Source organism: Rhinopithecus roxellana, chromosome 14 (assembly GCF_007565055.1).
Source record: "Rhinopithecus roxellana isolate Shanxi Qingling chromosome 14, ASM756505v1, whole genome shotgun sequence".
NCBI classification, from domain to species: Eukaryota; Metazoa; Chordata; class Mammalia; order Primates; family Cercopithecidae; genus Rhinopithecus; species Rhinopithecus roxellana.
The window spans coordinates 94,108,516-94,123,244 of record NC_044562.1 but is presented as its reverse complement, the minus strand read 5'-3'; the positions used below and the strand labels follow the sequence as shown (position 1 = coordinate 94,123,244).

At 40.2% G+C, this 14,729-nt stretch overlaps 1 protein-coding gene across 9 annotated transcripts in view; it reads left to right on the top strand.

Annotated features, from left to right (window-relative positions):
• MDH1B (malate dehydrogenase 1B) overlaps positions 1-14,729 on the top strand; it is a 40,014-nt gene that overhangs the window by 7,788 nt on the left and 17,497 nt on the right. For 6 of the 9 annotated variants that reach the window (XM_010386081.2, XM_030916618.1, XM_030916617.1 and 3 more), the window contains 7 exons: positions 260-394; positions 596-738; positions 2,428-2,924; positions 6,895-7,036; positions 8,745-8,908; positions 11,520-11,659; positions 12,294-12,345. In XM_010386081.2, coding sequence (XP_010384383.1) covers positions 260-394; positions 596-738; positions 2,428-2,924; positions 6,895-7,036; positions 8,745-8,908; positions 11,520-11,659; positions 12,294-12,345 — 1,273 coding nt within the window. Of the gene's footprint in view, positions 1-259; positions 395-595; positions 739-2,427; positions 2,925-6,894; positions 7,037-8,744; positions 8,909-11,519; positions 11,660-12,293; positions 12,346-12,598; positions 12,692-14,729 lie in introns of all 9 variants that reach the window. The other 3 variants (XM_030916620.1, XM_030916619.1, XR_004053208.1) reach the window with 2 other exon arrangements.

The window sequence follows — 14,729 nt, the reverse complement described above, 5'->3', positions numbered from 1 at the left end:
TCAGCAAAAAGAGCAACTTTCAGTACCTTTATTTGGTCAATTAATTTGAAGAATATGCTTTCCTATCTAATTAATCTGCTACTAACATCATCACTATTTTCTATATTTACATTTTAGTCTTTAAAGATATCTAAATTATATTATATATATGTAGTGACATTAAAAACAACCTGGTATTTTAATGTTTGAATTATAAAGTATTAGATTGAATTCCCAGGCAGAGTTAATATATGACTTCACTTGGAATATCATTCAACAGGATTGGCTAAAAGATGTGTGTGAAAAGAATGAGTGGAGTCACAAGAATTCCCCTATCATATGGAGAGAGCTGTTGGATCGTGGAGGAAAGGGTTTGCTTTTGGGAGGATATAATGAGTTCCTGGAGCATGCCCAGGTATATAAGTTAACTTGACTTATCTGTTCTAACAACGATAATTCTCTTACATTATTTTATTTTTAAATTATCTTGCTTTCTGAGACATTCTCTCATGTCTCTTTTTATTGTATTTTGACTTTAAACAAAAACTTTCCATTATAGCCAATTTCAACTGGTTATCTATTCTCTCATGTTGACTTTTTCTCTCCCAATATTTAGCTTTACTATGATGTCACCTCTAGCATGACGACTGAGTTGATGATGGTAATTGCTCAAGAGAACCTGGGGGCACATATAGAAAAAGAGCAGGAGGAAGAAGCCCTGAAAACTTGCATCAACCCCTTGCAGGTCTGGATCACCAGGTAGGACAGTCAAATTCCAGGATTCATGAGATTGACTTCTTATATTTAGAAAGGACAATGAGATGGGATTAATTTCATGATGGAAGAATAGCTGAATGTGTGTGTATACTTATATGTATACACATATACATATGCCTCTGTGTGTGTGTGTGTGTGTTTGTATTCTCCATGTAACTCATAAATGAGTTTTAGGTTTTACAGACACACACACGCATATACTTGGTCTAAAAACAACTCTATAGCATGGCTGCTTTGCAGAAGCTCACCCTTTCTGACTGTTGCTCTCTCCCTCTTTCCCACTTGCTAGAGCTTTGTTTGGCTTTTCTCTATGCACCCACTCCCTCTCTGTAACCCCACTCCCCTCACCTTGCTCCCTTTTGCTTTTCTCCTTCTCATGTGTGCTCCTCTTTGCTCCCAGTCTGGGCACATGCAGTCCTTGTTGTCACACTCTCTCTCTTTCTTTCTCTGCACTGTCACTCTGTCTCTCTTGCTCTCTCTTTCCCACCCCCTCTCCTTTCCTCACACCTCAGTTTGTCTTTTGCACTTTCCTGCTCATACGTACGTGTGTATCCTAATATATACACTCATTTTTAAAATTGTTATTATGAAATATTTTAAATACAGAAAGGAATTGAGAATCATGTAATAAACATCCATGATCCTATCACCCAGATTTAATAACTATCACATCTTCTTTAGATGTTTCAAAGGATTAAATCAGTACAGATACTGTTGAAACCCCCGTTGTACACCTCCCCAAACCCACTGTGAATACCAGAAATGCCCAGATACGTTTCTGAACTTCCCGTGGCGGGCATTACAGTTCACAGCTGTAGACAACTGCAGAATTGTGGCTACAGATACACTTTACATAGCCTGTGTTGATCCCAGCCATCTTTGTAAGGATTTTTCTGTGTAAGAATTTGGAAAAGGTAGCCCTTTCCAAAAAAAAAAAAAAGTCATTTATTGTGTAGATGAGGTTGTCTATGGCTAACTGAAACTTTTATCTTTATCTTTTTAGGAGGAAATATAAACACGTAATTACAGTAATATAATACAGTTTTTTTCTTTTGATTTCTGTATAGGGGGAATTCTGTTTTCTTTGAAAAAACTAATGAACGGGTGTATTTATTATTTGGGGACTGATTTCAGATGGTCAGAGCAAGGGATTAGTAGTGAGAAGTTTTTGTTCTACTTTTGACTTCTAGCCTTAAAATGTCAATACAGCTGTTGTATGCTTATTTAAATATTAAACCACCCTATTGATGCACATGCAGAAGTATCTATTAAGAATAAAGGCTTGGCCGGGCCCGGTGGCTCACGCCTGTAATCCCAGCACTTTGGGAGGCCGAGGCGGGCGGATCACAAGATCAGGAGATCGAGACCACGGTGAAACCCCATCTCTACTAAAAATACAAAAAAAAAAAAAAAAAAAAAAAAAAAAGCCGGGCGCCGTGGCGGGCGCCTGTAGTCCCAGCTACTCGGGAGGCTGAGGCAAGAGAATGGCGGGAACCCGGGAGGCGGAGCTTGCAGTGAGCAGAGATCGCGCCACTGCACTCCAGCCTGGTGGACAGAGCGAGACTCCGTCTCAAAAAAAAAAAAAAAAAAAAAAAAAAAAAAAAGAATAAAGGCTTAAAAGGGACAAAGGATGTAACTATTATTCACAGTCCAGCTTTGTATTTTTATCAGTGCCTCTGCTCCTGCCTGCTACAACCTAATTCCCATATTGACGAGTGGCGAAGTGTTTGGGATGCATACAGAAATTAGCATAACTCTATTTGACAACAAGCAGGCAGAAGAATATCTCAAAAGCCTTGTGGTGGAGACCCAGGACCTGGCGTCACCCGTCCTGCGCAGTGTCTCCATCTGCACAAAGGTGGAGGAGGCCTTCTGCCAGGCCCACGTCATTGTGGTGCTGGACGAAAGCACCGACAAGGAGGTGTTCACCCTGGAGGACTGCCTCCGGAGCAGGGTGCCTCTGTGCAGACTCTACGGGTACCTGATAGAGAAAAATGCTCATGAATCCGTCAGAGTCATCGTGGGAGGGAAAACCTTTGTGAACCTGAAGACAGTTTTACTCATGAGATATGCCCCACGCGTCGCACACAACATTATTGCCGTGGCACTGGGGGTGGAAGGTGAAGCGAAAGCCATACTGGCCAGAAAGCTGAAGACAGCTCCTTCATGTGAGTCAATGTCTCTTTATGTTTTTGTTTTTATTTTGAAGCAACATGATTTCAAAGCAGCTAGGAAGAACACTGTCCCCTCTAGGAACATTCTGAGTATCTGGAATAGGAAGTATAAAACAAGCATAAAGAAGTTATTGTGTGATTTGACTACTGTGCAAATGTTGTTGTTTTTTATTTTTACTGGCTTTTGTGTCTGGCTTTTTCCATCATTATAAAAATCAATAAATGTTTAATACGATACAATTTATATTATGCAGGTGATAATTTGACACGTCGTATTCCATTTGTTCCCATAATAATAGTCAATTAAGGTAACCAGTGTTTAAAAAAAAATCAAAGCTATGTGCAAGTGGCTCTGCCCCACTTCCCACCCGTATGACCTTGAGCCATCATTTAGTCTTTTCGGTGCGTCAGTTTCCTCATCTGTAAAATGAGGACATTAACAGTGCCTATCTCCTAGAATTGATGTGAGGATTCGGTGAGATGTATTCCTAAAGTGCTTAGAAGAGTGTGTGGCACATAATAATAAACATTTCCAAGGATGTTAAGCTTATTAATAGGATTACGATATCTGATCAGTTTCTGCACCTATTAATCTTTGAACTGGTAAATATCAGAATCATATGAAGATGAGAAGATGAGACTAGATCAGAAAATTGATTGTTGCATTTGAAAAGGGAGATAATTTTGGACATATTTTAGCTACTTTTGCCCTTAGATGGAGCAGGTGCAACAGTGTCCATTGAGAAGGGAAGGAGATGCTAGGCATTCTCTCAAGCAAAATTGGAAAGACAATGAAATGTGAGCCTAGAATGTTCCCAGTCAGGACAAAAAAGGTTTCATTGAACCCCTAACTTTATAGCCAGAGCTGTATTTTCTTTTTTGTTACAATGAAACTCTGTAAATAATAATTTCTGGTATTCTTGCATACATATCTTTAGTATTTTATCCCCACAATCACTAAAACACTCAACCAAATTGATGCTAAAATTATTCAAAAGGAAATGAAAACTTTTTTCTATATTATCTCTGTCATCAACCTTCTAATTATATGTGTAGACAGTGACTTATCACAGAAAGTCTATGATACACTACTGAAAAGTATCAAGAAGAATCTAAAACAAGGTGTATGTGTGGGTTAGGGGGCTCCGGGGGTTGGGGGCTTTCAGCCAGAAAGCTGCTGTCTTGTGGGTCTGCTGGTGCCATGACTCTAAGCTCCACTCTACTCAAATCCAATAAGCATGTGAGAAGCAGAAAAAAGATAAATGGAGGAAAGTTGGTAAAAGGAAAAAGGCATTAGAGGGACAGTAGCCCAAGTAGAAGTGTCAGTGAGGCAGCAAGGAGACAGCCAGCAATGACCAAAGTTGAGCAAAACATCATGAAAGAGAAAAACCACCAAGGAAATTATTCAGGGATTATTTGAGATGCCAAGAGGGTGGCAAACCTTTTCAGAAAAGCAAGATTCATGATAACCCCTAAGTTCAGTTCATAAATCGCACTATTTATCAGACCATGTGTATTGGCTCGTCAGGACTCCTTCTGTTGCAAAAAAAGTCAACTTGAAGTGACTGAAGTCACCAGGTACCATGGTTCACACCTGTAATTCCAGCTACTTGGGAGGCTGAAGTGGGAGGATCACTTGAGCCCAGGAGTTTGAGGCTGCAAGTAAGCCATGAGGCTGCAGTGAGCCTGGGCAACAGATAAAGCCCTTGACTCAAAAAAATAGAAAAAGTGATTGAAGTCAAATAGAGAACTTTTTTCCCCACATAACTGAAAAGCACAGGAGGTAGTTGTTATTTCATAGCAACTACCTATAGGAATTATAGGTGTAACTACCTATAGCTCCGACATAGCTGGATGTTGGAGCTCAAACGGTGGTGCCAGGACATACCTGTGCTCTCTCTGTTGGCCTATCACTGTGCTGTGCTCTCCGTGTTGGTCTCCTTCGCAGTTCGGCCCTAAAAGGTGGCAGAATGGTCACTGGCATCTCAGACTCACATGCTTGTAGTTTACATACCCCAGGAGAATGAGGGTTTTCTTTCCTAGATATTTGTGCAAAAAGGAGTGCAAATTCATCGTCCAGGCTTGGACCGCTTGCCCATCTCTAAATCAACAATCACAGCCGGGGACGGATGAGGGGTGGGTGGCATCTGCATCTAATGCCTATAGGTGGACCTAAGTCATGAGGACAGTCCCACCCGACACATAGATAGGGACTCACATTGGAGAAGGAGTACTTATTTAAAGAAAAATCAGGATGCTCTTAATGAAAAAAAAAAAAAAAGAAGAAGAAGAAGGAGGGGGAATTCATGCCGAGAGGGAAGAAAACAGATGTCCACTATCATTTTCTGCAGCGTAATTTAGGGTGTTTACAGCTATCAAGGTCCTCAAAGCTGGTAAGAAAAATGAAACCCAGCAAGATTAAAAGGCTTCTTTAGGCTGTAGGAAGGAAGCCTACCATATGCTTACCTGGCTGAAGAATTATTTTCCCCATGTGGGGAATCCTATGTGGGATCCTATGAGCTCCTACATAGGGACCCGGGAGCCATCACTAACTTCCCTGAGAGTTGGATGGTGGAGGGAGAACTAGCTATTCCTACTGCATGAGTCATTCTGATGGGGGCGGGACTCTCCCAGGATGAAGGTAGACAGTGGCGGTGGGCTACCCAAAATCTGTTTCCCACCCTCTTCTCCTACTAGCCTCTCTCTACTACAGAGGCTCAAACAGTCACCCCTTAGCTTCATTGCAACTAGGAGTGGTTGAGTGATATAGTCTATTTGGAGTCCCCTGGGAAGAATATTTCACTTTTTGAAAAGAGAAAAGGCCAAAGAGGAAGCTTCTACCCCATCCTTTTCCCTATTGCCTGCCCTTGAACACAACTGTTTGAGGGTGATACCTGAACACAACTGTGTGAGAGAGGGTAATAGTTGGAGCTGCTGGAGCCATTTTATGACCATGAGGGGAAGGCCAAGAGAATCACATCTCTGAGCTGCTGAACCAGCACATGTCACTGCCTACCATGACTTACCTGAGAAAAGTAGGCCTTCTAGTTAAGACAAGTCAAAGACAAAAGCAATCTTATACAGGAGAACAGGGAAGAAGTTAATCTCCACAGTAAGAAGTGGTGTGGACTTAAAAGTGATTAAGTCTTTAGGCAAATAAATAAGTTAAATAAGTAAATAAATAAAATTATTTATTTGCAGTTTTCATACAACCTTCCTAGACAGTTCACAATGATAAAATCATATTGAATGCTAATGCCTATTTCTCTCTAACCACTGTGGTCTTATTTTACTTCTTAGCATGTATCACTTTGTGTAACAGTTGTTTTCTCATCCAATTTACACCACCTCTAGAATGTTGCAAGGATTTGAGCTGATTTGTTTTCTTCTAAACCTAGTACCTTAGAGTTGCCTCACACATAGAATAGAATTCATAACTATTTGTTGACTAAGATGTTGCCCAGGGGTCCTCTCACAATATCCTCATTTTGCCAGAGATGAAACCCATCAGAGAGTTAAGTGATTTGCCCTAATTTCTATTCTAGTCCAGAAGCAAGAACTCCTTGTCAAAAATCAAAGCATATTAAAAAGTCCTTTCTCCCTCACCTCTCTTGACCTCTCACTCACTCTCTCTCCACCTCTCTCTCTCTCAGTGGCAAGCAAAGTCAGGACAAACACCAGTGAAATAATTTTCAGTAGCAGTTTCTTTCAGGGAACATTTCATTATTTCTTTAATTTAATTATACACCATACCATTCATAGAACATTATTAGGTACTGCCAGACTATGATAATTAGGGAGGTGATTCACACATTTTGCACAATTTTAGGAATCATAAACTTAGATTCATTTTATAACAAAAGAACCAATCTGAAAACAAACATGTACATAAACAAAAAATAGGGTTCAAGTGATTTTTATATTAATATACATTATTATTTTTTTAACTTTCCGTTCTTCACAGACATTAAAGATGTGATCATTTGGGGTAATATCAGTGGAAATAATTACGTTGATCTGAGAAAAACAAGGGTGTACAGATATGAGAGTGCCATTTGGGGACCTCTTCATTATTCACGCCCTCTTTTAAACTTGATCTTTGACAGGTACGGTATATTTTTAAGTGAAGCATACTGACAGTGTTAAAATAAATGTTTAATGGTTGTAATCTTTTAAATCATCTTATAAATCTTTGTACAAAAATAACTTGCATTGTTCACACTCATATTTGTTCATGCTGTCTACCACAGAAACAGAAAATTCCACAGAATATCAACTAGGTAATTGATTTGATTTTGAAATTATGAATTATTATATTTCAGATCCTTCAGTAGCTCATATATTCAAGTAAGGTTATCTCTAAAGCAAGCGTGTATAAGGGAATCTTACTAAGTGTAAAGACAGAGCTATCTATCCAGGTTGAAATTAATTGAAATGTTTTCAAGCAAGGAATTAAGATGATGAGCAGGCACAGGCAAGGCTGGGCGTTGTGTGGCAGGAGGCCGAAGCAAGAGGTCATGAGGAACACGGTCCCAGGACCAAGCCACCCAGGCTGGAATTCTCACTTAGCCACTTAGTAGCCGTGTGACTTTAGAGAAGCTGCTTAGCCTCTCTATGACTCAGTTTTCATCTGCAAAGTGGAAATGGTAACATAATAAGGGCCTTCCCTATAGGGTCTTGGGGAAGATGAAATGGATTACTCCCGATAAAGGACTTAGAGCTGTGTCTGCACAATAAGCCCTAGCAATTATGATGAGGCAGAGGAGAAGCAGGAAGGAGCACCTCTGAAGCATTTTTTCTAAACTTTGCAGCACTTCCCCAGTGGTAGCATTTTCTTTCCATTGCCCGTTGCTTTCCTTTTCTTCCTCAGACCATAGGAACTTCACCCCTGCCTAGGGAGGATGTGTCCCAAGTTCGCTATTTTGAAGCGTGATTCCTCTGCATTTGCTGCCTGGGCAGGACCAGTGTTGCATAGAGCTGTGTCGTGCAGGGTTAGTAGAGACTGACCAACTGGACTATTCTCTGAGTTTAGACTTCAGATCATAAACATATAATTATTTTCCTAATTCTCAACGTGATCCAGCTTGAGCACCCCAATCCAAAAATCAGAAATCTGATCTGAAATGCACCAAAAACTAACTTTTTGAGCACCAACATGATGCCACTAGTGGAAAATTCTACACTCGGCACCTTTGCTTTCCGGTGGTTTAATTTACACAATCTTTGCTTTGTGCACAAAATTATTAAATACGTTGTATAAAATTACCTTCAGGCTATGTGTATAAGGTATATGTGAAACATAAATGAACTTTGTGTTTAGACCTGAGTTCCATTCCCATGATATTTCATTGTGTGTTTGCAAATATTCCAAAATCTGAAACACTGTGGTCAGATTTAGGCTAAGATTTAGCATTTAGGCTAAGGGGTACTCACCCTGTAATTCAATGTTTTATGAAATTATTTTGTTTAATGTGTAGGGTACTACTGGTTCCAAGGTAGTATCTACACAGGATCAATTCTTTGTAATGAAAATAATGGTTCTTGCCATTTTTAGCCACATTTCTGTGTTCCATATTTATAGTATCACATTTTTAGTTTGACATCTTGGGACTCCTTTCTACTACATTTCACTATTTTTCAATTGACTTTTTATGGGGATTGAAGACACTTGAGGAAAGACACTAGAAATAAAGTCATATTTCTATTTTGACTGTGGATTAGGTTTCTGATACTTAGTTCCATTGAGCCAGGGAATACTCTTCTTCACTTTAATTCCTCTCTCCATTGTAAAATTGTTTCTTTCTCTCCTTACAGTGAGTGGGTAAAAAGAGAATTTGTAGCAACTCTTAAAAACTTGACCGCCACAGGAAGACAATGTGGAGGCATTTTGGCTGCACACAGTATAGCCACTACGTTGAAATACTGGTATCATGGCTCACCGCCTGGGGAGATTGTATCTTTAGGAATATTGAGTGAAGGTAAATCTGGGTTTTCTGTGTCTTGTAAAATCTTAAAACCTATGTCTATGCCTTGTGCTCCTAATTCTGTGTCCCCACCCATCTAGCTCTTAACGTGGTCCATAAGCTGCCTGGACTTTTACAATTTCATAATAATTCATTCATTCAATTATTCATTCAGAAAGTCAACAATATTTTGTATGAATGCATTGGAAATACACATAGGAGTTAAGATGTGGCCTCTGCCTTCAGGAAACCTACGGTAGAATAAACAAGAGCCAGATACATAAACAAAATCTGTTGTTAGGTTTTCCTAGCAAGAGATAAGGGGAAAGCAAGTTCTATTCTAGGCAGGAAGCAGGGGGAACCAGTACAGGCTTCATGAAGAAGGCGACACTCCAGTAAGCCTAAAGTATGAGGAGTGTTGACCTGGAAGACAAGTGTGGAAAGAACGCTGGGCACAGGGAGCCATAGGAGCACAGACACAAAGGCAGCATAGAGAGGGACACTTAAGGACCCAGATCTCAGGGTACCAGGCAACACTGGGGATGTGGAAAGGTTGCTCTCCATCCACAAATACTGCATATAAACTTTTACAGCCCTAATGTTTTAATCTGCTAAAAACTATGCAGAAGACTTCTACATTTTTGTTTGTTTGCTTGAGATGGAGTCTTGCTGTGACACTCAGGCTGGAGTGCAATGGCGCCATCTCAGCTCACTGCAACCCCTGCCTTCTGGGTTCAAGTGATTCTTCTGCCCCAGCCTCCTGGGTAGCTGGGACCACAGGTGTACGCCACTATGCCCAGCTAATTTTTGTATTTTTAGTAGAGACAGGGTTTCACCATGTTGGCCAGAATGGTCTCAATCTCCTGACCTTGTGATCTGTCTGCTTCGGTTTCCCATAGTGCTGGGATTACAGGCGTGGGCCACCACGCCCGGCCGACTTCTACCATTTTTACACAACAGGAAAGAGAATAGCTGCTGTTCTGTCATCTATAAGGTCTATCTTAAGCATCTCTTCCCTTTGGGTTCTACTTTCTCCCTTAGCAAGCTTATTCACTCCCAGAGCTGCAGACCTGGGCCTCTCTGCCTCTAGCTTCTGAAACATTGTCACCTGGATGTCATGTCATCACTTCCATCCAACATATACCAAACTGTATGTACTGTCTTCCTTCCCAATTGGTTCCATCTCTTGTATTCTTTATGTTATAAGTAGAACCACGATCTTCCCTGTTGTTTCAGTGACACCAGTGCAGGTTAAGGAAATCTCCCCAAATCCCTCATGTCAGAATGAATCTCTGTCTCTCCTCTGTATCCCCACATAGCATTTTGTTCCCCTGTCACAGAGAATATTATAGTCTGCCTGTTTTTGATCGTGTGATTAGTTGCATATGTCCCCTTCATTGTGGCACCCTGAGGGCAAAGGCTTTTTCTGGGCCATCTCTTTGCCTCTTCATGGGAGAAGCATTTTATATCCAGACACTCAATGAATCTTGTTTAACTGAAGTTAAGGTGCATGAACATTGCCATAGTGTGAATTCAGATCAGCAAATTATCTCCTTAGGGAAACAGGCATTTAAAACCTTACCTTTATTTGTAGAAAGAAAGTTTAATTAATCTCTGTAGGAATTATATTCAGAAATAAACAATGCAGTACTTGGGGGAGAGGGGTAGATGATTGTTGTCTGTCTCTCTGAAACCATACCAAATAGGTAAACCCTCAGACCTTGTCTGCCCATAAGGCTAGCTCTTCACACATTAAACAAAATACAGCATTACTTGAAGACCTGGGAAGCCTTCTAAGGAAAAGTCTTTTAGATCTTGGTTTCTTGAATGTCCTCAATGTTTTTTGTTGTTGTTGTTGCTTTTTTGTTTTTGTTTGTTTGTTTGTTTTTGTTTTTTGCCCTGGTGACATTTTTGTTGTTTAGAATGGCAGAAATAATTTTCTTATGTGATTGAGGCACCAGAAACGGGGACAATTTTGTCTGAATGGTGCTCAGTTAGTAATACATATGGTCAATCTTTTTATTTAGAGCACATCCAAATATAAGTATTTCTGTATATCTTAAAGAAATTAAATGTGTTATTACATGAAGGATGGCTTCTGCTTAAGATGTAGAAACATGTAAAGGAAATCATCCTACATGAAGCAAACACACACCAAAACACATGACAAACTGGGGACTGCAAAGGAATAACCAAATTTCCTGCCTCCCCTCCTTTCCCTTCCCAGTTCCTCATACTCTGGCTGTGTGAGTGCCATAGCAGGCGAGAAGACTGGAAGGCTAGATGGACAAATGACTTAGGCTCATGGGCTGCATAAGGGTCCAGGGGAAAGCCATGCAGACAGACAAAAAGAATACAGACAGGGCTCAAAAGAGAAAGACTGCACTAACCTCTGGATGAGAGAGAAATACAGATGGCAGAATTGTTAGAACTTAGATAGTTGCTTAGTCAATCCTTCTAGAGGGAGCGTTCCTGTCCTCCTTGGAGAAGAATTCCCAGCAATTTAATTCCATCATTATCATTAAAAATCCTGTATTATGTTTGTCCTTTTCTATAGTGCTTAACAGAAAAGGTGCATGTTTCTAAGTTCTGCCGCATTGCTTTGCTTTGTGTTTGCTCACTGCAGGCCAGTTTGGTATTCCTAAAGGGATCGTCTTTTCTATGCCTGTGAAATTTGAGAATGGAACTTGGATGGTTCTTACAGATCTCAAAGATATTGAAATAAGTGAACAAATAATGACCAGAATGACAAGTGATCTAATTCAGGTAATGTCAGAATAGATGCAAGGGGACTGACCTTGATAATGATCTTAAACTGATTCCCCTAGGCCAAGGCATATATTGGTTTTTCTATGGATTCAAATTTTTTTTAATTCCTAAAAGTAATGAGATAATAAAGTTTTAAAAACATCAGTGAAAGAACATTACTCATTTGGTTATACAATTTCTGATATGTTAAAAATATTTGTTCGTTATTTAAAAATGAAGAATCAAAGTGTTTTTCTATTAAAGAATAGTTAAGTTGCCAGGTGCAGTGGCTCACGCCTGTAATACTTTGGGAGGCCGAGGTGGGTGGATCACCTGAGGTCAGGAATTTGAGACCAGCCTGACCAACATGGAGAAACCTTGTCTCTATTAAAAATACAAAAATTAGGCGGGCATGGTGGTGCAGGCCTGTAATCCCAGCTATTTGGGAGGCTGAGGCAGGAGAATCACTTGAACCCAGATGGCAGAGGTTGCAGTGAGCCAAGATTACACCACTGCACTCCAGCCTGGGCAACAAGAGCAAAACTCCATCTAAAAAAAAAAAAAAAAAAAAAAAAAAAAAAAAAAAAAAAAAAGAATAATTAAGTTAGGAATTGTGGTCATTTAATTCTGTGATTATAAAATTTTTCAACAGGAGAAACTTGTTGCACTTGGAGACAAGATACATTTTCAGCCATACCAATCAGGTAAGCTCTTAGATGTGCTCTTATTGGACTGCTATTAAAAGTATTAACATATTTATTATAACTGAATCATTGGTAATATGAATAACTCCCATTTGTATTTTATCATTTCTAAACTAAATTCATGACAAAATAAACTGTTAATTTCAATGTGTCCTTTGAAATTAAACATCTCATAAGAATGTTAAAGAAAACACAACTTAAGAACGCTATGATCTTATAAATGTTGTAGGTATCATATTTATTAATTTCCTAGGACTACCATAACAAATGACCACAAATTGGATGGCTTAAAAACAACAGAAATTTACTTGTTCACAGCTCAGGAGACTAGAAGACCTGATGTGAGGTATCAGCAGGGCCACACTCTCTCTGAAGCCTCGAAAAAGAATTCTTTCTTGCTTTTTCTAGCTTTGGGTTGCAGTGCTTGCATTCTTGGCTCGTTGCTGCATCACTCCAACCTCTGCTTCTCTCTTCACATGTCTGTCTTTCCTCTGTATATGTCTATGTTTCCAAATCTCTCTCTCTCTCTTTATAAGGATACCAGTCATTGCATTCAGGACCCACCCTAAACCAGTATGATCCCATCTTAAATTGATTATATCCGCCAAAACTCTATTTCCCATAAGATCACATTCACAGGTACCAGGCATTAGGATGTCAACATATCTTTTTTTTTTTTTTTTTTTTTGAGATAGAGTCTCACTCTGTTGCCCAGGCTGGAATGCAGTGGTGTCATCTCAGCTCACCACAACTCACGCCTCCCAGGTTCAAGCGATGCTCCTGTCTCAGCTTCCTGAGTAGCTGGAACTACAGGTGCACACCACCATGCCTGGCTAATTTTTGCATTTTTAGTAGAGACGGGGTTTCACTATGTTGGTCAGGCTGGTCTTGAACTCCTGACCTCGTGATCCACCCACCTCGGCCCCCCAAAGTGCTGGGATTACAGGCATGAGCCACCACGCCTGGCCAACTTCAACATATCTTTTTGGAAACACAATTCAACCTACAACACCAGATTTATTTTTAGATAACTTTATTAAAAGCCGACAAATTTCAATAAGCTTATATTTCTTATTGGTATGTTCTCCACTCATAAGAAATAAGGGAGGGCTGACATCTTTTCTCTGCCTTAAAGATGATCTCATCTTAGGTATGGATATATACATCTAGAAATAAAGCAATTTATTTATGCAAAGGGCTTTGGTCAAGTGTCTTGGAGCCCAATATTCCTTCCTTCTGCTAATGTGTGTGCGGTACCAACTATAAGCTAGTGCTAGGAGCTGGAAATACAGAGGTGAATGAGATAGACCTGATCTTGCCCTCTCGGAACCTGCAGTCCATCAAGGGGCTGGCCACACATTATATAGATGACTGCAGTTGTGGTGCATTAGAGGAGTAACTGCTGGCTGCCATGCTGTCAGAGCTCATGCCTGTGGATAGAAGGGAAGAACCTGAAGCAGGAAAGTATATATCAACTTGTTTGGAAAAACTGCGGAAAAGCTTATGTGGCCAAAGCCAGAAGAGATGGAGCTGAGAGATACAGCCATGAGGAGATGCGAGAGCTACAGAAGATTTCTAGATGGAGAGAACCTGGTCAGGTGTGGGATTAGTTTGAAAAACATCCTGGAATAAAGCAAGACTGTTTGCAGAAAGACTGGTATTGTGGGGTGGCGCATACAGCCAAGACCAGAGGCAGTAGAAATTTGAGAGATATTTAGGAGGTGGAATTATCAAGACTTGCTGATGAATCTGATTGGCTCTGGTGAATCCCAACTGGCAACCGGGCAGATTTACCATTGATAAGGGGAAAATGGTAAAAGAACGAGAGAGAGAGAGAAAATATGAGAATGTGGGAGGTGTGTGTGTGCATGCATGCCTGTGGATGGAAGAGGAAGAAGCATGGTGCCAGAGCAGAAAAAGCATGAGTTTCATTTCTTACATTTTGATTCTGAAATACCTGTGTGATATCTAAAATGGAAATGTCACATGGAGAACTGCATAATTCTTGGAGCTCAGAAAGATCTGGACTACAGTTGCCAAATGGGGAGTTGTTGACTCATAAATAGAAATGAAGCTATCTGTGTGATGGAGATTGTCTAGAGAGAAGGTAAGAGAAGAAAGCCTGGAAGAACTTAGCCTGTCATGGTTAACTGACAGAAGGCCATGAGAAAGGGGTGGTCAGAGAGTCAGGATAAGCCCCTGAAATCTGATGATGTAAAAGACCTGAAGACAGAGGGTGTTTCAAGAACAAGGACTGGTCTACACTGTCAGATGCTACTGGTGTGTTAGATAAAATGAGACCTGAAAAATACCCAATGGTTGTATGACCAAGGTCATTCATGACTTTGATGAGACTGATTTTATGGAATGGAGAGGGCAGAAAT